Source organism: Geotrypetes seraphini, chromosome 10 (assembly GCF_902459505.1).
Source record: "Geotrypetes seraphini chromosome 10, aGeoSer1.1, whole genome shotgun sequence".
Taxonomy (NCBI): Eukaryota; Metazoa; Chordata; class Amphibia; order Gymnophiona; family Dermophiidae; genus Geotrypetes; species Geotrypetes seraphini.
The window spans coordinates 130,820,153-130,845,637 of NC_047093.1; the positions used below are offsets into that span (position 1 = coordinate 130,820,153).

A 25,485-nucleotide genomic window follows, 5' to 3' on the forward strand; every position below is an offset into this window, starting at 1 on the left:
GAACGACGAAAGCTAAAGGGAGCATTTCAGGAGGAGTTTCGAGGGCGGGAGTTGGGTGGGACGTGGGCCGGCTTAGACTTAGTCGTACATCATGTATAACCGAAAGTTATACAGCCCAGGATCGACGGAACTTGGACGTTGTGACTTAGACCATGTAAAACATGGTCTAAGTCACAAAAACCCACCTAAAGTCACCAGATAAGCACTACAAACACATAATATAGACCCCCACACACTACCCCAGTGATCACCGACCCCCCAACCCCATAAAAATCGTAATCACACATTTAAAATTCAGCCTCCAGACCATCATCACCTGGCAGCCGGGCATAGGAAAACCTAGTCATCCAGCACAGAGGCGGCTTAAGCCATCTTGAGGGTGGGTTAGGGACTTATGGAGAGGAGGACCCATGCCCATAAGTCCCTGTAATCAAGATACTTAAACATGTGCACTCCTCTGTATACCCCCAAAACCCTTTTTTACTGGCATATAAGTGGCTCCTGCAGCCATAAGGGCTATTGGGGTGGTAGATAAGTGGAGCTAGTGGATTCTGGAGGATTTGGGGGCTCACCATGACCTATAAGAGAGTTGTAGTGAGGAGAAGACATGGCACCCTTTTTGTGAAATTCACAGTAGTGCCCTGTAAGGTACCCCACTATTTAGGTGCCATGTCTGGGTGTTCAGTCCATCACTTTGCAGACCCCTCCCACGTCCAACAGGACTTGTTCTAGGCGTTTTGGACTTGGACGGAAAGTTGAACGGAAATGTGGTATAAAGATGGACGATTTAGCGACTTGGACGATCCGATCGGCAGGACATATACTTAGACGATTTTCGAAAGGAAAAAAATTTTGGACGTATTTTTTCAAAATGTGTCCTAGGCTGTTTGTTGTTTTTTTTTTTACTTAGGACGACTTGCGAGATGGACGTAAACGGACTTGGACGTCCCTTTCGATTATGCCCTTCCATGTGTCTATTCTGTCATGAAAAATATAATAACAGTGAAGACTTTTCAACGTGCTCTCCACATTTAGGGGGTCTTTTACCAAGGCACGCTAGCCGATTTAGCGTATGCTACATATTAGTGTGCGCTAAATATTAATGCGTCCATAGAATGTAATGGGCACATTAGCATTTAGCGTGTGCTAAATTGGCTAGCACGCCTTAGTAAAAGGCCCCCTTAGCAAATTACGGTGTCAGGTCAAAAGTGCGCCGGGACAAAGGCGCGCGCAGACAATTGAGCGCAGCGCGGAGGTGCGTGCCGTAGAAAATTACTGTTTTTAGGGCTCCGACGGGGGGTGTGTGGGGGGAAACCCCCCACTTTACTTAATAGAGATCGCGCTGCGTTGTGGGGGCGTTGTGGGGGGTTTGGGGGGTTGTAACCCCCACATTTTACTGAAAACTTTACTTTTTCCCTGTTTTTAGGGAAAAAGTTAAGTTTACAGTAAAATGTGGAGGGTTACAACCCCCCAAACCCCCCACAACGCCGGCGCGATCTCTATTAAGTAAACTGGGGGGGGGCTCCCCAATAAAAACCCCCGTCGGAGCCCCTAAAAACTGTAATTTTCTTCGGCGCGCGCCTCCGTCTTGCGCTCAGTTGTCGGCGCGCGCCTTTGTCTTTCGCGGGGTTGTCTATGAACCGCAAATTACAAGTTTCCTTAAAACTACTGTCCTCAATTTTCTTTCTCTGCTCAAATAACCCCCCTAAAAAAAAAAAAAAAAAGTACAAAAAAACCAGTCACTATTTCAGAGCTTAACTATTCATCGACTGAAAAAATATTTCTTCCTATTGGTTTTAAAACTATTTCCCTTTAACTTCATTGAATGTCCCCTAGTCTTGGTAATTTTTGAAGAAGTAAAAAAAAAAAAAAAAAAATCGATTCACTTGTACCAGGGTTTTGTAGACTTCATATCTCCCCTCAGCCACCTCTTCTTTCCAAGCTGAAGAGCCCTAATATCTTTAGCCTTTCCTCATACAAGAGGAGTTCTATCCTCTTTATCATTCTGGTCGCTTTTCTTTGAACCTTTTCTAGTATCTTTTTTGAGATACGGTAACCAGAATTGAATGCAATACTCAAAGAGAGGCCTCACCATGGAGTGATATATTATAATAGTCTTATTTACCATGCCATACTGTATCTTACACCCCGCAATTATCAGCAAGGAATCATTGCGGCTTACATAAGATTAATAAGGATTCATAGCAGTAGCATCAGTGTGTAAGAATACAGAGTAGCGCCACTTTTGCGGGCAAGTGTACAACTTACATGTATATACAGTGGTACCTTGAAATCCGAACTTAATCCGTTCCAGAACCCCTTTCGAATTCCAAAACGTTCGAGTTCCAAGACAAGTTTTTCCATTGAAAAGAACAGAAACTGGATTAATCCGTTCCTTGGTTACCACAAACTCTGCAAGATCGGGCCTACCTGGCAGAGTCAGCAAGATCGGGACCCCCAGCAGCAGAAGCAGCATGATCGGGATCCCCAGCAGCAGAGGCAGCATGATCGGGATCCCCAGCGGCAAGACAGCAAGATCGGCAACGGCAGCTGCAAGTGGTGTTCAGCCCAAAGCTTCCCTCCCAGGCGGAAACAGGAAGCTGCGTCAGAGGGGAAGCTTTGGGCTGAGCACTGCTTGCAGGTCAGATTCCAAAGCAGCGTTCGGATTCCGGGGCAAAAATGAAGAAAAAAAAAAAAGTTCGGATTCCAAATCGTTCGAATTCTGGGGCGTTCGGATTCCGAGGTACCACTGTATATGTAATTAACATAAAAACACCTAAGCGCTATCCAATAAGGGTGTGTATAAGCGTTATAGCATAGAAATTCAGGGGGGAGGAGAATCAGTGGGGCTGCCACTTACACACAAAACTTACAGAACTGTGGGAACTTAAATGGAAGGCACATTGATACTGGGTTGCATCAATATTCTATAATGGAATCCGGATGCCCAAATGCTATAAGGTGTTCCTAATGGCATCAGGACACCAAAATGGAAGTTACCACTTGTAGAATTACCCCGTTACTAATGCTATCTGAATATGTAAGTCCATTTGACTATCCATCTCATAGTAGTACACGTTGACTCTCCGTACAGCGAGACTGCTGAATATTCCGATACTAACCATATTCACACTCTGGTCCATAGAAGCCCGGGTAACAGTCACAGGTGTAATTGCCAATGGTCTCTATGCACTCGCCCTGCTGGCTGCAGGATGTCTGCTGACAGTTTGCTAAACAGAGAAGGGAATATTTTGCAAAGGTCAGTATTTATTCTTCCAGTTCCTAAAATAAAGACGATGGAATCATCCTATCTAGGACTTAATTAGATAAAAAGTAAGTGAATGTGGAGCTGGGCAGAACGTCTGTGGGCCCAGGCAGATGCAACAGAAGAGACAGTAAGTTCAACAATGGGATATGAGCCTTGAAAAAAGATTAGGACCGAGACAGTTAGAAAAATAAAATGACCCAGATAGAAAAGATATTTTTTTCTATTTATTGATTATAATACAGTTTGTCAGTTTTTGGAGTACATATCTGCCAGACCTGGAGTTGGCCTGGGCTAGGGCCCGCAAAAGAAACCTCATTTATTGTCCTTCAGTCTTATTCATTGTGGTGGTAAATCTTACTCTGGGATGGACCACCCTTGGCATCTTTGGAAATTAGGTTTTAAACCTATCAGAAACTTCACTAAGATATATATGCAAGTGAATCCCTGGTGGTCTGTAACCCTTAATCTGTTTAGTTAAAGCAGCATTAACTCAAATGCGAGTGAGGTGCAGAGTGACTTCTTCTCTAGTTAAGTCATTCAAACAAATCTTTCCTTTCTTGCTCTTTTGAAATTAGAATACTAAATAATTCTGAGAATATTTTTCCAAGGATGAAATTTACCTATGGTCTGTGGGGCGTGTCTCAGACTATGAGTAGCCAGCCCTCTGCTTCTGCTTTATGGAAGGTGAGCTCCTATGGAGGGACAGGAAGGAGGCCATAGGATACAGAGCACTGTAAAATGTTAACCCTAACCCTACACACAAACTGTTGGTACTATTATTAATGATGACATTATCAGATGCACACTGTTATTCTCTTCAATTCGTTGTATGTACAGCTCTATTCATTGTATCTACAGCTATTATTTATTGTATTTACAGTTTCTATTTAATGTAAACCGCCTAGAAGTCGCAAGATTGCTGGCGGTATATAAGAATAAAGTTATTATTATACCTGAAGAAGGATATAACACTGCTGGAGAGGGTGCAGAGGCGAGCAACAAAGCTAGTAAAAGGCATGGAGAACTTGAGCTACAAAGATCGCCTCAGAAAACTGGGATTATTCACCCTTGAGAAGAGAAGACTGAGAGGGGATCTGAGAGAGACTTTTAAATTGCTAAAAGGAATCGACAAAATGGAGAAAACTCACTCACCAGCAGGGGGAAAGGATGGTGAGCAAGAAACAGCGTTATTCACATTGGCAAATGTAACCCAGACTCGGACCAGAGGTCATGGACTGAAGCTGAGAGTGGACACGGCCAGGACAAATGTCAGAAAGTTCTGCTTCACATAGCGAGTGGTGAACGCCTGGAACTCTCTCCCGGAAGAGATGGTGGAGTAAACCACCATTCTAGGATTTAAGGGAAACTTGGACGCACATCTTCTTGCAGGAGACATTGAGGGATACGAGTGACTAGTGTATTCGCCAGGGTACACCTGGCTGAGCCTCCGCGTGTGTGGTCACCGGACTGGATGGACCCCAGGTCTGATCCGGTGCAGGCATTTCTTATGTTCCTATTTCTTATGTTCACTCTTTACAGAATACTAGCTTAGGGTGGATTTTGGGCAAGATTCTATAAACGGCGTCAAACTCAGTAGGCGCCTAGCAAATCAAAGGTAGGCGCCATTTGTATAATCGTGCCCAGCAGCATCTAAATCAGCAGGTGCAAGTAGGTGTCATAATGTTAGGCCCTGGTATTTAGCCAGGGTTTTCTTGGTCTAATATACAGACACCCAAGGAAGACGCCTACCATTGTGTAACTCAATCCAAGCCCAAACCCCACCCCTAGCCATACCTACTTTCCATGCAGGCACCTCGATGTAGATGCCTATTGCGAGGTGGCAGGTACCTAATTATTTTTGTTGTTTTTTAATTGGCTTGTAATGGCACTTTCAATTATCAGTGCCAATTTAAAAAAATAAATAAATAAGGCCCTCTTTGTTGCGATAGAGGTTTCTACTGCAGCCCAGGGAGCGATATGCTCAGTCGTTCATAGGAATTCTATGAACGTTGGAGCATTTAGCGCTGCGGGCTGCAGTAGAAACCGCTACTGCAGCTTAGTAAAAGAGGCACCTTTTATAGAATGAAGGCCTTTATGCTTAACTTTGGGTGCCGGGTGCACTCTCGGTGATGATTTGCATAGGAAGATGATGTTGCGAGTCAGCTGAGAGGTGTGCCAGGGATTTAAACTGTAAAAAGAACGCCACGGCCATCGTAGTTTGGAAGAGTGTTTCCGTGAGATGATGGCGTGACGATAAGTACTACTATTTATTATTTCTATAGCTCTGAAAAGGCATAAGTATAGGTAGGTGTATAGGTACTGGAGTTAAGAATATTTTGATTTGGGAAGAGGCTTTAACAAATATATTGATAAGGTTTTTGGTATTTTGTAGAGAAAAGCCTTGAAAAAGCTTAGGGCAAAACATGTTGGCTTTATGTTCCCTGACCATGCGACCACTAACCCTTTCCTAACGCACCTTTATGGAACTGCCAAAGGTGGTTTTTTTTTCTCTCATGTTATAAACACTACAGGCTGTAATCGTATTATTACACCGGGAGATGTTTCTATGAAAATCTGATCATCCCGTTTAACAAAATCTGTCCCCCGAGTTCTCAAAACCACACATGTACTTTACACCTTTATGGAACTGCCAAAGGTGTTTTTTTTTTCTCTCATGTTATAAACACTACAGGCTGTAATCGTATTATTACACCGGGAGATGTTTCTATGAAAATCTGATCATCCCGTTTAACAAAATCTGTCCCCCGAGTTCTCAAAACCACACATGTACTTTACACCTTTATGGAACTGCCAAAGGTGTTTTTTTTTTTCTCTCATGTTATAAACACTACAGGCTGTAATCGTATTATTACACCGGGAGATGTTTCTATGAAAATCTGATCATCTCGTTTAACAAAATCTGTCCCCCGAGTTCTCAAAACCACACATGTACTTTACACCTTTATGGAACTGCCAAAGGGTTTCTCATGTTATAAACACTACAGGCTGTAATCGTATTATTACACCGGGAGAGGTTCCTATGAAAATCTGATCATCCCGTTTAATTCTGCGCATTATTGTAGCGCGGGTTTTAGCGCCGGCAGCGGCGGGAACTGCTCCGATGCTCATAGGAATCCTAGGAGCAATTGCTGCCGGCGCAGTAAAAGAGGGGGTAAGTTAAGTAATTTATTGCATTCAAATTTACAATTTAAGAATATAAGACAATTTGATATACTTTTCATATAATCAAGAACCGATGACAAGTGGACACTTGGGCCCCGATTCTATAAAGGGCGCCTAAGTCATGCCTAAAGTTAGGCCTGCTTTAGGCGCCCCCCATCTAAGTGGTTAATGAGCCAATTAAGGGTCTTAACAAGCGATAATTGGTACATAGGCATCCAAAGGACGTAGATGCCACTTTGTAGACGCAGCCACAATTTCATGGATGCCCATGTTTAAAATTCATGTCTAACTCAATAGGCGTGGGCATGGAATGGGCAATGACTCAATTTGGGCGTCTTTTGATTCATGTACATAACAATGAGCGATCTAGGGCGAACTTTTAATCCTATATTGTAGGTAAATGAAAACCAGGCCTACTTTTGAGCTTAGTTTGGGCTTCAAATAGATCTGAGTTCTATGGACGGAACTTAGGCACTCTTTGGACGTTCTTAGTGCGATCTGCTCAATAGCTCTTTGGGAATTTTTTTTTTTTGCTTTATTAAGCTCATAATATGTACATTTAATAAGGCACCACGTAAACGGGAAACATCAAAACAGATATATTGCATGCATAACCTTCTATTTTTGTGGACAAACAGCAATGCTATTTGCTAATTAGAGGAAAAGATCTATTAACTGACGCATAGCACATGAAAAACATAGCTTTAGTTTTCTTGCTAAAAAAACTACCCTAAGCTACCATAACAATGCAAATATGCAAATATAAGAGTTACCGTCAACAACTTCTATCGTATCAAGCAGCCTTATGGGGCAAAGACTTAGATAAACTAATTACACACACAAACAACTATGGAGAATTTAGGAAACACCTAAAAACATACCTGTTCTCGAAATACCTAGGTAACGAATCAGGACAATAGCCCCCTTCGTAATCCCCCCAAATCTGATCTTGTAAACTGTCAACCCCTAATCACTAACTATGAATGCTCCAATCAATTTATGGAATTTTTCTAATTCATTGCAAACCGCATGGAACTTCACGGTCCTGCAGTATATAAACTGTTGTTACTATTACTAATGCTGTTACTATCAGATGTACACTGCTATACTCTGTAAGTCGCTGCCTGCGCAGTTTCTCTTTATTGTAAACCGCCTAGAAGTCGCAAGATTGTTGGCGGTATATAAGAATAAAGTTATTATTATTATTATAACACAGGGCAGTCAATGACACCTGCCTGGAAGCTGCTATAGCTCAATAAGTAAAAGCCCTGTGCTCATCTTCCAGAGGTCATGGGTTTGAATCCCGACAAGCAACCCCAGCACATATTTTAATTGTGCCATTCTACCTTGCAGGTGCACCTTGATGAGCTCACAATGATGTCACCATTGTGCAACTGCAAACCTCCATTTGCAATGAAGTAGAAGCCATGCTAAGGTCTGTATCTGGTTTTTTTCTGTTTATAACCTTTTGCAAATGAAGTTATGTATGCAATCTAAATATTTTTGTCATGTGCTTTATTTGATGAATCCATCTGTTTCAAGAATGACCTCATTGGAGAAATCTTTAGTGAGAAAAAAGGGTAGCTTTTTAGCAAGAAACATAAAGCTGTTTTTTTTTTCCCATGTACTCTGCTTCAGTTAATGGGTCTTTTCCTCTAATTAGCAAATACCATTACTGTTTGCCCAGAAAAATAGAAAGTTTTGCATGCAATATCTTTGTATTGATGTGCCCTGTTTATGTGGTGGCTTAGTAAATGTATTTTGAGCTTAATAAAGCAAAAATAAAAACCCAGAGAGCTATTTAATAATAATAACTAATAACTTTATTCTTGTATACCGCATTACCATGGAAGTTCTATGCGGTTAACAGATGAAGAGACTGTACATTTACAGCGAAGTTACAATTTCGTTAATGTTACATTAACATTTTAGACAATGCATTTTCAGTCAAGTTACATTTACATTTTAGACGATAAATTTACGGAGAAGTTAATTTTTTGCAGGTAGGTTATATATTCGGAGTAGTTATGTTTGCTATAAGTTACATACAGCAGTGTTACAAAGAGAAGTATTACATACAGCGGTAAAGAGTCTGGGGGAGGGTCGAGGTCAGAGGAGGAGGAGGGAGGACAGCGGAACCTTCAGAGGAATTTGTCAAAAAGGTAGGTTTTAGCAGATCGCATTAAGTACGTCCTTAGAACTCAGGCCTATCTGAAGCCTAAGCACTTCCTTACAATGCCTATAAGACCCAGTTTTATAATTGCTATGCAGCTTGCTAGCTCACTCTGTAGTACACTGGTTAAACTATACCCTTTTATCCTAATGTTGCTGGTTCAATCCCAGTCACTCTGTCTGATAGAAGAGAAATAAATAAAAGCATTAAACAGATCCAATTACAATTATAATGAAAAACAGCATAAAATCGTTATTCTAATAACATAATAATAAAATATTATAACATTAAGGGCATTGTTTAGACATCTAAATCTCACCTAAAACCTGATTCTCTATAGGACGCCTAAAAAGTCCGATGTCCAAACAGTGCTGAATGCCGCTGAGCGCGATTCTACAAAGGGTGCCTACTTTAGATGCATTTTCCAGAATCAGGGCCATAAAGCTTATAGCAATGGAATGCTTGAGCCTTAAGTGGTGTCGCTGAGGCTCTTGAAGAGTGAATTTGACTTGGAAGTTTAGAATGTATACATATATAATTGTATACAAGGGATGTGATTAACTATGGATGCCAGCATTTACACCTTCCAAAACATGACCTATATGCTAATGCCTAATTTTTGGCAGGGAAGAGTGTGGCATAAGAACATAAGAAGTTGCCTCCACTGGGTCAGACCAGAGGTCCATCTCGCCCAGCGGTCCGCTCCCGCGGCGGCCCATCAGGTCCGTGACCTGTGAAGTGGTTTCTGACCACTTCTATAACCTACCTCTAGTTCTATCTGTACCCCCTCAATCCCCTTATCCTCCGGCGCAGTAGTTAAAGCTACAGCCTCAGCCCCCTGAGGTTGTGGGTTCAAATCCACAATGCTCCTTGTGACCCTGGGCAAGTCATTTAATTCCCCCATTGCCCCAGGCGCATTAGATAGATTGTGAGCCCACTAGGACAGACGGGGGGAAAATGCTCAAGTACCTGAATAAATTCATGTAAACCAGGGGTAGGGAACTCCGGTCCTCGAGAGCCGTATTCCAGTCGGGTTTTCAGGATTTCCCCAATGAATATGCATTGAAAGCAGTGCATGCAAATAGATCTCATGCATATTCATTGGGGAAATCCTGAAAACCCAACTGGAATACGGCTCTTGAGGACCGGAGTTCCCTACCCCTGATGTAAACTGTTCTGAGCTCCTCTGGGAGAACGGTATAGAAAACTGAATAAACAAATATTGAGTAATAAATAAACAATATTAATATTTCCCTCTTTTGATTCTTAGAGACAATATTAACATTAATACTGAAGAATCAAAAGTATAGAAATGTTCTATACTTTCTGGAAATGCCTCCTGAGCCACCCTTCTCAAGACTCCAATGGGAACTCGCGGCAGCCATTTTGATGATGGCTCTGCACGGGGCAGGAGTGTAGGATGATCGATCTTGCCCTGCGTCGCCGCTGGACCACTAGGTAAGGTCTGGGGAAGGTCCGAAGCAGAGTTTTGGGTAAAAAAAAAAAATTGCGAATAACCGAATCCACGGGTACTGAAATCGCAGATTCGGAGGGGGAACTGTACTCTATTTAAGGTGTGTGGTTATATATGATTCTATAAAATTTAGGTGTATTTTATTAAAAAAATAAAAAATAAATATATATATATATATACACACACACTGTATATATAAACCACACTGCCTCACAATGCTAGGCAGCTAAATTGTGGGCAGATCCATGCCTGAATCCCAATTAATGCCAATCAAATCCAATATTTGATTATTGCATGATTATCTAATAACGTTTAGGTACAGATCTAGCATCTGTACGCTATATAAAATTTGACTGAATGTGGTTGCTTACAGTATGCTGTATGTACTGTGATATTTGTATTAATGAAAGATGTGTACTGAAGTTACCTTAAAAGAAATGCAGGCAGTATCTGATAAGCAAAATGAGTGTGGTGGAGATTTAATTCCAGGAAATGCATTCAGCAGGGTGCAAATTTTGAGCGAGAGATGCCTTATTTACCTAGGAAACACAGTGCTGCCTTCTTCCTGTTGCAACGCTCGTCGTTCCATTTGCCACTATCACGGCTCCTTTTTATATAAATCTCTACACAGTCCTGATCTTTTCCTGCGTTATTTGGCTCTCCTTTGGCCCAGTTCTCTGCAGCCGTGGTCAGAGATTTGTTGGTTCCTACCCAAGTCCAGATGCCTTTTATTTTGCGAATCCCAATCCAGTAATATGTCTTTTGGTAGGGTAGGATTTCATCAAGGTAAGCTATTTCTGCTTTGTTTTGGATAGCCACCATGTCAGTATACTGGGTTTTACACCACCTTCTGGCCTCCTCCCAATTTGAGCCACTGCTGTTGTCATAGTGGTATGTCCAGGCATCCACCTTAGTAGCTGCCAGAAAACCTTAGATAGGAACAAATTAGAAGAAAACACATTTGTTAGAAATGGTACAAATGTTTCTAAGTTTTATAAATCGGCTTTGGTCGATTAAGAGGGGCATTTGTGATATGACATCTAAATCCGAGTTTAGACATTTTGTAGAACATGCACAAAAATCCAGTTGCGAATATGCCCATTTTCAAAACTGCAAAAATGTGTTCTGTATATCTACGAGGGAGTGCTAGAAGGTTCTCAGCCCAACCATAAAGAGAATGACATGGATATGGTTTAGTCAATGATCTGAAACAATATCAAAACATAGAATTTTGTTTCTGCACATTGGCATTTAACGAAATTAGATGTCACTCTTTTCAGTTAAAGTGGCATTAAAAAAACCGCTCAGAATTTAAGAAGTTGGTTGGTTGAGCTGAGAACTTTTAGCACCCCTCATATTCTCTGTGCGTCTATCTTTTTGAACAATTTTCAAAAAAAACAAAAAACACATCCAAATGAAAAACGCACAAGACAAACCATTGGAATATAGGAGGGGCCAGCATTTGTACTAGACTGGCCATACAGACATCCCAGCAGAGCAGTGGGGCACCATAGGGGAATTTCACAGAAAAGGTCCCAGGCACACATCTCAAAACCCACCCAAACGCTACTCGATCCAATTGTACCCAAACCCAATAGCCCTTATGCCTGCAGGTAACACTTTACATGTGGGAATTGGATGGAGTTTGGAAGACTCACATATTCCACCCTGAGTAAAGTGGTTAGAGTAGGATATAATCTGAGTCCTCATCTCTATGGTTGACTACACTGTGCACCAGGCTACTCCAGATGCTTGCTTGCTGCTCTAGTAGGACTAACCATAACATCTAAGACTGTTATAAGAACATAAGAATTGCTGCTGCTGGGTCAGACCAGGCTCCATCGTGCCCAACAGTCTGCTCACGTGGCGGCCCCTAGGTCAAAGACCAATGTCCTAACAAGCAGATTTATACTGTTTCATTCACATCTTTGGGGATAGAGAGGGGGGTTTCCGCCTTCATCTCTTCATTGGTCATCTAGTCAGTTTTTGGCAGTTATTCATTTTTAAAAAGCAGGTCTATCCCCAAACATCTAACTTCTGCCCTGAATGTATTCAAAAATGTTTTATTATGGCAGAAAAACGTCCAAAGCAAAAGAGAGAATGGAACAATAATCCCACAAACATGAAACCAAGTAAACAAAAGTCTGGAACTCAAGGAGTCAATCTACAGTAAAAGAATGCGCTGGACCAAATGGTTGAAATGCAAGTGGTGATTTATTGACAAATTAAGAGACCCGACTTATTTGGGCTGGCGCATTCTTCTACTCTGGATTAACTTCTCGTGTTCCAGACTTTTCCCACTTTAGAAAAACATCCAAGTCATAAGCCCACCCTGGTTTCATCCAAACCCCACCTCTAGCATGCCCCCTTGAGATTTAGACAAACTACCGATCAACAGCATAGATATCCATCTAGAATATAGGTTTAAAAAATGACAAATTAGAAAGGTTTGACGAGAAAAGCATCTATATGCCCCTAAATACAAAACACCGCCCTCAGACTGATCTACTCACTTAGAAAATATGATCACATAATAACTGCCTTCTTAGACTCTCACTGGCTACCCATACAAGCACGAATTCAATTCAAATTCCACTGCCTATTATTCAAAGCGCTACACGGCTCTTCCCCCTCCTACCTAAACAGCCACTTAAACCAGATCTCCACCTCAAGACACAGAAGAATCCCAAACCCTTTTGCCTTCCCCCCACTCAAAGGCACACAACGCAAGAAAATGTTTGACAACCTTCTGGCAACACAAGCAGCAAAACTCAACCATTCCATCTCCAATCTGCTGACAACAACGGACGACCTCAAAACATTCCGAAAAGAAATCAAAACCCTGCTTTTCAAAAAATTCACCCAAATATCTTAACCTCTCTTCACCTACCTCCAGATAATTCTCCCCCAAATAACCCCCCCAAAACACCTTCCAAGTAAACAGACCCCTAAAATAGATTGTAATATTACCTACTCTAACTGTATTCTATTTGTTTATATCACACAGTTCGGCACTGTCAGTTTACTATCCAACCCGTAAGTTCCCCTAGGATTCTATCCAGTTATCTCTCCTCTGTTAAAAAAATAAATAAATAAATTGTATCTTCACTGGAAAATGTCCAGTCAAATCTTTTGTAATCCGCCTTGAACTGCAAGGTATAGGCAGAATAGAAATCCGTAATGCAATGTAATGTAATGTAATATATGCCATTTTTGGGACGTTTATCTTTTTTGAAAATGAGCCACTAACATCAGCTAGTCTTGTCTTATGTGGTCCTTTTTTTAAAAATATATATAGTATATTTAATAACAGCAGTAAGCGTACATATTATATGAAAATTGAAGGGTCATTAAAGTTCAAGAGTTTCTTACCACAGGAAATAGCAGCAAAGTTTAAGAAAAGTCTGGATACTCTCCATGGATTGTCTCTGTCCACATGAAGCTTCTGAGAGATAATCTGCAGTAATAGGAATAATTTGACCATCATTTCCCACAGCTATAGCAGATGAAGGTATGAAATTATTCACGTTGCATATAATGGTTTATAGCAGTCCTTCAACTTGGGAATATTTAGGATTCCCAACTGGCTCCATTTTCAGCAGATCACTCCTTTTATTACATCATTGCATGCCGTGACTCATATTGTCAGTTCCCTAAGCAATGTCAGCCCGGGTTAACCTAATCCTATTAGATCATAGAAGCTAAACTGGGTCAGATCTTGGATAGAGAGACCATGAAGGAAGACCAGCGCTATGGGCTACAGAAGGCAATAGCAAATCACAGCAGTAGCTTGTCAAGAAAATGTAATTGTTACTGAGAACAGAGTGTGAATGCATAACCCTCTAAACCCAGCTAGAAAGAGACTGGAGCAACAACAGATCGTTTGTACATGTAATAGGGTCGCCCAATGCCAGGACCAGCTTTTTTGTAAAGATCTTGAGCATTTGAACCTAAAAACAAGAAAACTCCCCTGTGCCTCTCAGGTAATATACAGTATAACAACCAGTGTGTATGAAGATTTCACATTTCAAGAGTTAATAATGTAGTCAGAGATTTCAAATTTCAAGAGGTGAAAAAGATGAGGGCCATATAGAACTAGATTATACATACAGGTTGATATTATAGGCCTTCACTCATCCTTAATATCAAGAAATCCAATTCACAAAAAACGATGAAGCATCAACATGGACAGCTAGAATTGATGGCCAATGTTCTGATGAGCAGAAGAAATGATAGAATATTCCAGGCCGGGTTGCCCATTTAATCCTATGGGCAGCTCAGTATTTAGCTCTTGCTGAGCAGCTTGATAAAAGGGGGAGAGAGTTTGCAAACAAGGGAAAAATATTTAAAATATTGAACACTGCCTTCAAGCTTCTCTGTGAAGAATCAATGAAGAGACACCATTCATCTGCACTTGTGGCAAACTACTGAAGAGCCCGTTGATGTCATGACAAAAACACAATGAGTCATTTACAGTGAAGAATGTTAAGTTATGATTCCTTTTTCTGTAATGAGTTATATTACATTACATTACAGATTTCTATTCCGCCATTACCTTTCGGTTCAAAGCGGATTACAAAAAGAGTTATGGAAGAAGGGTTACAACGTTCGATCAGAGAAGGTTTTCAAGAGAGGGAAAAGTAGGATCTGGGGTTAGGGAGGGGATGGTAAGAGGGGGGTTAAGCTTTATCATGGTATTAAGCTTTATTAAGGGATTTCTTGAAGAGTATCGTTTTTATATTAGCATCTTTTGCAAGCAAGTGCTTTTGCTTAAGCATATTCATTGGGGAAATCCTGAAAACCCGACGGGATTCCGGCCCTCGAGGACCGGAGTTGCCCACCCCTGTCCTAGGATATAGCATTCTTTGCTCTAAAGCAGGGGTGTCAAAGTCCCTCCTCGAGGGCCGTAATCCAGTCGGGTTTTCAGGATTTCCGCAATGAATATGCATTGAAAGCAGTGCATGCACATAGATCTCATGCATATTCATTGGGGAAATCCTGAAAACCCGACTGGATTCCGGCCCTCGAGGACCGACTTTGACACCTGTGCTCTAAAGTGTTTCAGTGATTGAATGGGCCGTGTCACATTTGCCGCATGAGAATTGCTACCGCAGCTTTGTAAAAGAGGCCTAAAATGAACTGAATTTGTAAAGCGATAAAGTTGCTGGACTGAAAATGTTAACGATGGCTCCGTTCATTGCAGTCCTGGTATTTTTACTTTTTTTTACTCTGAAAGCATTATATTGGGCAATAACTTTTTTTTCTTCCACTTCAATACATTTTTTAAATATGTTCTTCACTGTACATTTACTTAAGTATTAAAATATACATTTATCTTTACTTTTGTCAAGTGTATGAGCAAATGTTTTCAGATTTGTGAACATTTCACTTTCATGATGAACTGCCTATTGTTTTTCTTCATTAAGCTCCTGGAGATTTTCCAATCCGTCATATGATACCAATCAGTTTTGTTCTATTGTTTAAAAGGTAAGTTTCCTCAGTCTTGATGCTAGCGCCCTCAGCAAATGGCTTCTTGATTGCTTTATATTGCTACGGGCATGATTATGGAGGCTAACGCGTTTGTCAAAGAAATACAGTCAGGGGACTACACTCTTGTCATTGTTTTCATTTTGTTTTTTTGCCAATTAAGTTATTATTTAGCAAATATTAATGAGGTTTTGGTTTCCATCAAACTGCTTCACAAATAACAATGGCAAATAATTTGAAAGGAAACTTAATCAAATATTATTTCATAGTAAAAAACAAAACAAAACCCAAACCCCCAACAAAAACCACACTTAATGGGTAATGATAACCATCTTTGGCCCTTATCTCCTCCTCTTTGATCACTTACTGCTGTTTCATAGCAGGCAAGTGATTCTGCACATTAAAAGATAAGGAAAATACTTTCTGTTGTAATGTTTCATTTGAAATGGTTTATTTAACTATGAAACAACAGTAAGTGATAAGCAATACATCAAGGAGGAGGAAATAAGGGCCAAAGATGGTTATTACCCACTAAGCAGGGGTGTCCAACCTTTTGGCTTCACTGGGCCGCATTGGCCGAAAAAAATGTTTCTGGGGGCCGCACAAACGTGCAAACGCTGCAGTAAGACACAGGAGGGAGCCGGCAAGACGGTAAACACCCGGGGGCAGCAAAGGAAAACACTGCATCGCCCTCAACCGGGGCCACACAAAATACTTCACTGGGCACATGCGGCCCTTGGGCCGCAGGTTGGACACTCCTGCAGTAAGCATTTCTGTACTGGACACTCGAAAGCGGGGTGTTTTGCTATTGTGTATGTTTCCAGTTTACCTCCCTTCACCATCTTCTGTATCCTGAGAAGGATGGAAAACCCCTTCTGGAAAAACTTTTATATAAATCAGTGGTTCTCAACCCTGTCCTGGAGGACCACCAGGCCAGTCGGGTTTTCAGGATGGTTTTAATGAATGTGCATGGCGCAGATTTGAATGCCTGGCACCTCCATTATATGCAGATCTCATGCATATTCATTAGGGCTAACCTGAAAACCCGACTGGCCTGGTGTTCCTCCAGGACAGGGTTGGGGACCACTGATATATGGCAAAGAAAACTAGAAACAGGGAAATGTGATGCTCTAAAATAGGGTTTTCCAAACCTCTCTGTGAATCCCATAGCCAACTGGGTTTTCAGAATGTCTAAGAATGCAGGAATTCAATTTGCATATTTTATTTATTTATTTATATTATTTATATTATGATTTAAGGTAAAATTGGACACACATCTTCTTGCGGGACACATTGAGGGATACAAATGATTAAGGTATTCGCCCAGGTACGCCTGGCTGAGCCTCCGCGTGTGCCGACCACCGGACTGGATGGACCCCAGGTCTGATCCGGTGCAGACATTTCTTATGTTCTTATTCTGCTTTATCAATATTTCTAGGCGGATTCTAACAAAGTTACATATATTTGGCATGCGATACACGCAGTCAAGCCCCTTCTCAAGCTCACATGCTTAAGGGGCTCAATCTCACTCAATGACTTCTTCCCTGTACCCCAGTGGAGGATGCTGTTTTGCAATCGCATTTTCAGTAGTGAGGGACACACAAGCTCTTCAGAACGCCACAGACTCTGCCTGAACCTAGTAATTGAAAACACAATATTGTAGCACTGGCAGCAGCTGGAAGATTCCTGCTCAGCTTAGAGCAGTGGTTCCTAATTTTTTTTCCATATCCCACGCTCCTAGGAAATGTTTGATTAATGTTCACACCCCCTACTAAAGTAATATCACAACCTCCGACTACCACTGTTCAAGACACACTGGCAGCTGGCCAAGTGATGACTCGTGACTCGTCACTAAGGGATATAAGCCACACACCCTGAAATTCCATCTCGCACCCCTTGGGAGTGCGGCCACCCCAGATTGCTTAGAATGAACAGTTCTTATGGTCCACCTATACTCCATGCTGTGATGTGTATATAAGTCACAGATTGATGATGCAATAATGCCCCATTTCTGTTCCCATTCCTAGAGATACAAAAAGTGAAGATGTGTAGGTAGGGTTACCAGACGTCCGGGTGCCTGGATGGACTTTCCAAAACCCGGTAGTTTGTCCTGGTTTTGGAAAGCCCTGACCTCCCGGCCATGTCTGGAGGGCTTCTGAGCATGCGCAGATGACATCACACATCCGCACATGCTCAGGGGCCCTCCAGATTTGGCCCGGAGGTCAGAAAAGAAAGATGTGACTTTGTGGGGGCGGGGCTGGAGGCAAAACAGGGCGGGACTAGGGGTAGAATGGGGCGGGGCCACGTGCCCGGGTTTCTCCATGGAAAAATCTGGTAACTCTATGCGTAGGAGTAGTCTATCGGTTAAAGCGGTGGGCTGAGAATCAGCAGCTTCTAGTTCAAATTCCTACTACAATAACTCCATTTCCTCAGGTACAATTTCAGATTGTGAACCCTGATTGTATACTGCTGCAATGATTTACAGGCAATATAAAAGAAATTTTAAAAAGATACCTCAGCGACTTTTCATTGACAATAGAGGATTTTTATGCAGTTTCTACTGGTCATCAATAGAGCAAGCAAAACATATCCATAAGATAAAAGGCATCCTATGTTGGGTACTAGAAGACTGGAATAGCTCAGGAGGTCAGGCACTATAACACTTCAGGAGAAACACAGGATTCATGGTTTCTCTAAAGATATCATCTAGTTCTATCTTTTGTGACCCTCCGCAAACAGCTCCAGTTCCTTCTACTGTTCGTGAGCACTATTAAGTCATACAAAGAGAAAAACCGGACTCACCATTTCTCTGCCAACGTCCGCAGATGCCGTTCTGCCCCCAGACTGAGTTGCAAGTTCTCCCGTCTCTGCTTTTCTTTCTGTGGCACTTCCTTTCAGCCCTTCACGCTACTTCAGACTTTTTCCTGTTGACCAGGAGTCTGTTAAGTCTCTTATTAACCATTTCAAATATCTCGGGTTTATTTTTTAAGCAATTAGAGAGTAAAAATTGCTGGGAGCAACCCTTATTACACTGAATATGATTTGTTAAAAGATGCCTAATTGAAGTCACAGTAAGCAGAATTAAACGAGGAAGAAGCTTATGTATGCTGTGTCTATTCTCACACATATATTTATTTATTCAGTTTTCTTTACCGTTCTTCCAGGGGAGCTCAGAACAATTATTCAGGTACGCAAGCATTTTTCCCCTGTCTGTCCCCAGCAGGCTTACACTCTATCTAATATATCTGGGGCAATGGGGGACCAAGTGATTGCCCAAGGTCACAAAGAGCAGTGTGGGTTTGAGCCCTAAGCCTCAGGGTGCTGAGCAGAGATCTGCACGGGAACGGGGATCGCGGGAAACCCGCGGGTCCTACGGGGTTCCCGTGGGAATCCCCCCCCTAACCCACGGGACTCCCACGGGGACCCCACTCTGGCCCACGGGACTCCCACGGGGACCCCCCTCTAGCCAATGAGACTCCCACGGGGATGGAAGGCTTTAGAAGCAGGGTTCGTCCATATAATATAATGGACACATCAGCCTTAGTAAAAGAGGGGGTTTATAAGTTAATTACCTGAACAGAAAACAAAAAAAGGGTTCCACCAAAGAGATTCCACAAGGAAAACAGCAGCGCAAACACAAAAGAAACCGTGGAATTGATGATCCTGTCAGAAGTAATTGCTGTTTTTTATGGGGACGGGCGAGGATGGAGGTAATTCCTTGCGGGGATGGGTGGGGACGGAGAGAATCCTGGCGGGGACGGGTGGGGATGGAGAGGATCCTGACGGGGACGGGTGGGGACGGAGAGGATCCTGGCGGGGACGGGCGGGGATAGGTGGGATTTCTGTCCCCGTGCAACTCTCTAGTGTTGAGGCTGTAGCTTTAACCCCTGCACCACACTATCAACCACTGCACCACACTCTCAGACATAGTATGGTAGGAGATAACATGGCAAATATTGTCTGACAGAGATGGCAAAATATAGGTTAACAAAGCATGGTAAAACATAATATGACAAAACATGGTATGGTGAGACAAAGCACTTCTCTCTTCTCTCCAGAGAGACAGATTGTGCAATACAAACCGTTACTAGAATGCCACTTCTGGATTCTCACATTGTCATCTGAGTAAAGAGCTTAAATACGATTAGGGTTATCAGACAGCCGGATTTACTGGACACGTCCTGTTTTTTAAGAGGACCGTCCAGGCATCCGGATGGCTTTTCAAAAACCCAGCACTTTTTCGGAGTTATGAAAAGCTTGGAGCTCGGGGCCATGTCTGGAGAGCATCTGCGCATGTGCAGATGCAACGCAGAGATGTAATATGCAGGCATGGAGGCCCTCCAAACACGTCTCTGAGCTCAAGAAGAGGAGGTTTGGGGAGCGGGGTGGTTCACAATGGGGCATGACTTGGGTGGAATAGGGAGGGGCTAGTTGGAACTCTGCGGGGCTGAGGGGCAGGACCACCTGTCCGGATTTTACTCATGTAAAATCTGGTAACCCTAAATATGATTACCCCGGTACAAGCGGGCAGCATATTCTCATGTGGGGGCGACGTCATCCATGGAACCTAGCATGGGCAGTCCAAAGTGAACTATCACTTTAAGAAGCAAAAAGACTGCCCATACGGGGTGCCTTCCAGCCTTCTAGTGGCTCACAGGCCCTTCAGTATATTTTTTCCGTGGAGCAGAGAAGCTGTTTTTCAGTCTTCTGTACACATGTCTTTCTTAATCTTGTGTTGTATGCATTTCTAATGTATATTTTTTGCACACACATATCTTCTGTGTGTGCGGCCTTCCTGACTTAAGTTGTTTCTTTTTCTCTGGGAATGCTGTACCTCAGGCTTCGGCCTACTTATCCTCTCCATTTTGTTTTTTTTAATTCTCCCAGCTGTGGGTTTTTTTTTATTCTGGGGGTCGCTAGCTCCTCACAAAAGAAAAGTCACTTTTCGAGTCGAGTTTTGCTGCACTGATGCCAAGATGCTGTTTCGCAGTGTTACACCAACACATCGATGTCCAGCTTTACTTTGCTGCCAACATCGGGAGGGGGGGAGGGGGGGGACACCATGTAAGAAAGCTAGGGAGCGCAAGCACGGTTCCCTCTCCACTGCAACAAGTGCATTCTGTCCAGCAGCAAGCACATTTTGTGCTGCAGTGGCATAGCGAGGGTCAGTGAAGACTCTCCCCCGCCCTCTTCTCCGCACCCCACTCCTTCACAACCCCACCTGCCATGCATGTACCTCCCATTCCCTTCCCCCGAGCAACATCGTATTGGCTATCCCTCCAACGTCACTTTCTCTGGAAGTGACGTCAGAGAGAGGCAACACGGGTGTGGGCAGGAAGTTTCTCATGCTGCTTGTGCGGGGAAAATGAAAGAGGTGGAAGGGAAGGGGCACGCGCATGGCAGGAGGGTTGGGAAGGAGCAGAGAGAAGGATAGGTGCCTGCGACCCGTACAAAGACCGCACCCGGGACAAATTTTTCCCCATCTCTACGGGAACTCATTTTTCAGTCCCATCCCGGCAAGTTTTTTCTGTCCCTGCCCAGTGGCATACCAAGGGAGGGGAGGGGTGGTCCACCCCAGGTGCACAATCTAAGGAAGTGTACATCTGGCCCACCGGGTCCGGAGCCTCCTGCCCTACTCTGCAACTGCTGCTTTCCTGAACCAGTAGTAGCGGCAGTAAACTTTAAATTCAGTCATCGCGGGACCTTCTTGCACCTTCCCGTGGCAGCTGGTCCAACCCTTCCGACATCACTTCCTTGTTCCGGAGCAGAGCCGTCAGCTATCCCACGATAACTGCGTTTAAGTTTACAGCCGCTGCTGCTCATTCGAGAAGCATATAGCAGCGGTGGGGAGGTGAGAGGGCAGGATACTGCGAGCACGTGATGTCATTGTATGGCATCCGTGCATGTGTGGACTTCCTCCCTGCCCGACAAGAGCGGCAGCGGGGGCATGGCTAGGGTGGGTCTAGGGGGGGTCCAGATTTTCCGATTGGAAAATCTGGCAACTCTACTTAGTCATCTCTTTTCCCAGATGAGCCCTAACCTTTTTAGTCTTTCCTCACGAGAGGAATTCCATCCCCTTTATTATCTTGATTGCTCTTCTTTGAATCTTTTCTAGCGCCACTATATCTTTGTTGAGATAAAGAGACCAGAATTGAATGCAATACTCGAGATGCCAAAGCCAAAAAATTCGATCACGTCTCTCCACTTCTCAAAAAAGCACATTGGCTCCCAGTTACACACCGAATCTTATTTAAAATATGTCTGCTTACATTTAAATCATTATTATTTAAAACCCCCGCTTTTATATATAGAGTTTTAATTCCTTATCGTACTTCGAGACAGTTAAGATCGCAGGATCAACACTTATTGGCAATACCCTCACTGAAAGTTATCAATACAAGGCGTCACACCATGTTCTCAATAACAGCTCCTCAATCTTGGAATGATCTCCCACTTTTTCTTCGAGAGGAAAGGAACCTAGATAAATTTAAATCCAAACTTAAGAGCTTCCTTTTTAATGATGCTTTTAATGTATAAATTTTATATCCTAAAACTTTTTACTTTTCACTTTTTATTTTACATATTAAATATAAATTTTATTTGTTACCCCTCCTATTGTTTTTTCCTTAAATGTAATTAAATTAAATTAATAATGATTGTAACCCTTTAAAAAACCTTCCTTATTTTTGAAATGATATGTAGAAATTATGTATAGCAATGTCTGTAATTATATTGTTTGTTAAATTTGTCTCCCCAACTGATTTTTAATGAGATTGTACATCGCCTAGGAAATGTGATAGGCGATTAATCAAATTTTTGTAATAAACTTGGAAACTTGGATGAGGACACATCATGGAGCGATACAGGGGCATTATAACATTCTTAGTCTTTTTTAATAATGCCTAGCATTCCGTTTGCTGTTTTGGCCACCGCTCCACATTGGGCAGAAGGGCAGAAGGCCCTGGAAGCAGAGTTAAGGGCACAGACAGAAGGAAGTGCAACCAGAGACTGGGAAAACACGTGCAGAAGAATAAAATCACCAGACAACAAAGGTATTAAAATTATTTTATTTTCCATTTAATGATTGAAATATGTTGGTTTTGAGAATTTACATCTGCTCTCTATGCATTTGTTTCTATTTCTCTGGTGGTGTACTACATGCATGCAGAGTCTGGCATTGGGGTTTCATTTGTATATTGTGACCAGGTAAGACCTGGACTGGAGTAGCCCGAGCCCTGGCCTGGGTCACCCAAGCCTCAGCCGAGAGGTTGATTGAGGCATGGAGGGTAGAGGGGTGTCTTCATCAAAATTAAAAGGTCCAGTACAGGTGTTTAGTGTGAATTTTAAGATGACTTTATACTGTAGTGCATTCAAAACATAGAAACAAAAACTCTCATTGGTGGCTAAACAGCCCGTTAGCACAGTGGTTCCTAACTCTGTCCTGGAGGACGACCAGGCCAGTCGGGTTTTCAGAATAGCCCTAATGAATATGCATGAGAGAGATCAGCATATAATGGAGGTGCCAGGCAGGCAAATCTGCTCCATGCATATTCATTAGGGCTATCCTGAAAACCCGACTGGCCTGGTGGTCCTCCAGGACAGGGTTGGGTACCACTGCATTAGCACACCAAGAAGTTCAAGAAAAGAAAATATGGCAACTTCAAACAGCTTGCCTCTGGAGTAATTCTCAGGGTGTAATTAGCATGGGCTTCTTAATTCTTCTGTTACCCTTAATTACTCAGAAGCAGTCATTCTTAATGTCTCTGTTACTTTGTTTTCATTATCAGAAACAGCTTTTACTTCCCTTAAACTTCACTCTGTGACCATGCCTAATTCCTCAGGCTCCATTTCAATATCTTCTACTGACATTTCTTCTGGCATTTCCAGCTTCAGTTCTGAGGTTTTCTACCTGCTTGTTTTGGGAAGTGCTGGTCTCTGCCTTCTGAATCCGGGCTTGCAAAGGTCTGCTTCTCCCCAAGGCTTCAGGAATGTTATAAATTCGCAACTGCCTCCATTGCCTAGGGACCACACCCTTTTCTCTAGCATGAGGCTAATTGCCTCTCAAAACACCTGTGGTTCTCTGGTGCTTTGCTGATGAGCCTGGATAGCTTCTCTGCTCACTAACCCTGCCCCCAGTAGAGCTGATTGCAGGAGCTAATCTCTTTGTGGGTTTTGCTATCACCTGCCTGGTGCATGCTGGTACCTGTAGTTCTTTGCCTTTAGCATTCCCTACACTAGAATTAGGCAAGTATAATCGGATCACTTTTGGGTTGCCTTTCACTGGGGATAAATTCTGCAGAGCAGGTTCCCTAACCTGACTGCTTCTAGGGGTAGGTTTAGGGATAGTTTTAGAGCACTGCAGTGTTTCTTCCAGCATGACAGGACTCTCCCTGTCACAATATATTAGGACTTTTGTGTTCCTGTATGTGCATAAGGTTGATTTGTGTTCTACATGTGTGATCAAGGCCAGGTGTTCTGGTAGGAAAGCATGCCCAAAGTAGGAATATATTTGTCGGCTCTCCTTCACACCTTTTGGACTCAAAACGGCCCTCGCTTTATGGAAGCAGGGAGGAGAGAGGGGGCAGAGGCAGGCTTTTTAAATTACCAGCCGCAGTGATATTAGCTCTGATGCTCATGGGAATTCTATGAGCACAGCAGCTTTTTCTGCCACAGCTGGTGATAAGAAAGCCAAACGCAGCTTCATAAAATAGGGGGAAGGGGTGTTTTGAAGCTGGATTAGGGTTTTTATCACTGGAGCTTTTACCGATGTGGCCTGCAATTAAAACCCCTAACACAGCTTCATAAAAGTGTGTGGTGGGTGGGGGGAGGAGGTTATTTGTCAATTTGTAAAGTGATGATTGCTATTTCTCTGTTTTTTCAAATTTACATCTGCTATCTTTATATTTTGCACAATATTAGGTGACACGCATCATTGTTTCTGTTTCTGTGGTGTTGCATTGTATGAAGAGTCCAGCTTCTTGGTGGTTCAGTTTAACTTTTGTCTGCATATTTCAATTTTAACACCCCTCCCCCCCAACCTTTTACAAGGTTCAGTTTAACTTTTGTCTATATATTTCAATTTTAACACCCCTCCCCCCCCAACCTTTTACAAGCGTGGTTTTTAGTGCCAGCCTTGGAGTAACAGCTCTGATGCTCATAGAACTTCTATGAGTATCGAAACTGTTACCATCGTGGCCGGTGCTAAAAAACACACTATGATTTTGTGAAAAGGGGAGGGGGGTGGGTGGTAGTTTGTGATTACATATTCCATACTGCGTAAAGGTGTTTTCTGTGTTCAATGTGTTCGAAAGACATGGTTCTCTGTTAGCATTGACTGTGCAGGATCGATCTGTATTAGTCTAGCCTGTTTAGTTTTACAATGGGTGTATTGATGTTCTACTGCTCCTGGAGTATGTAAGATGCTGCCTTTTCCTAGGTACACTCCTGTTGTGCGATATGTGGATTGTTACTAAAAATTATGCTTTTTATATAGACGAGGGAGGGGTGTGTCAAAAAAATGATGGGCCCCGGGTGTCACATATGCTAGGTAGGCCCCATTCCCGAAAGATGTGTCTTCATCTGCACAAGCCTTGAACACTGTAAAATCATAAGTGTTCGAGGCTTGGGTGGTTAAGGCAGAGCTTACAGGAATGAGGCAGGGACAGCGACAAACCTTGCAGGGACGGAGAAATATGAGTTCCTGCGGGGGGGGGGGATGGGGAAAAATTTGTCCCTATGTCATTCTCTACTCTCCATAGCCTAACTTTAAAATTGGGATTCTCCCCTTTGGGCGCCAGTAGCTCCACAGATGTTGGATAATCTATACAAGCTTCAGTCTGACAAACCGAAACTAGAGCACCAATCCCTAGTTGTTGAATCCTTATTTAAAAAAAACAAGCA

At 42.7% G+C, this 25,485-nt stretch overlaps 1 protein-coding gene across 1 annotated transcript in view; it reads right to left on the reverse strand.

Annotated features, from left to right (window-relative positions):
* SELP (selectin P) overlaps nt 1-25,485 on the reverse strand; it is a 169,510-nt gene that overhangs the window by 66,218 nt on the left and 77,807 nt on the right. The window contains exons 20-23 of the mRNA XM_033962306.1: nt 18,388-18,492; nt 13,471-13,555; nt 10,638-11,027; nt 3,123-3,230 (exon numbers count right to left, since the gene is read on the reverse strand). Of these exons, the coding sequence (XP_033818197.1) occupies nt 3,123-3,230; nt 10,638-11,027; nt 13,471-13,555; nt 18,388-18,492 (688 nt within the window). The remainder of the gene's footprint in view (nt 1-3,122; nt 3,231-10,637; nt 11,028-13,470; nt 13,556-18,387; nt 18,493-25,485) is intronic.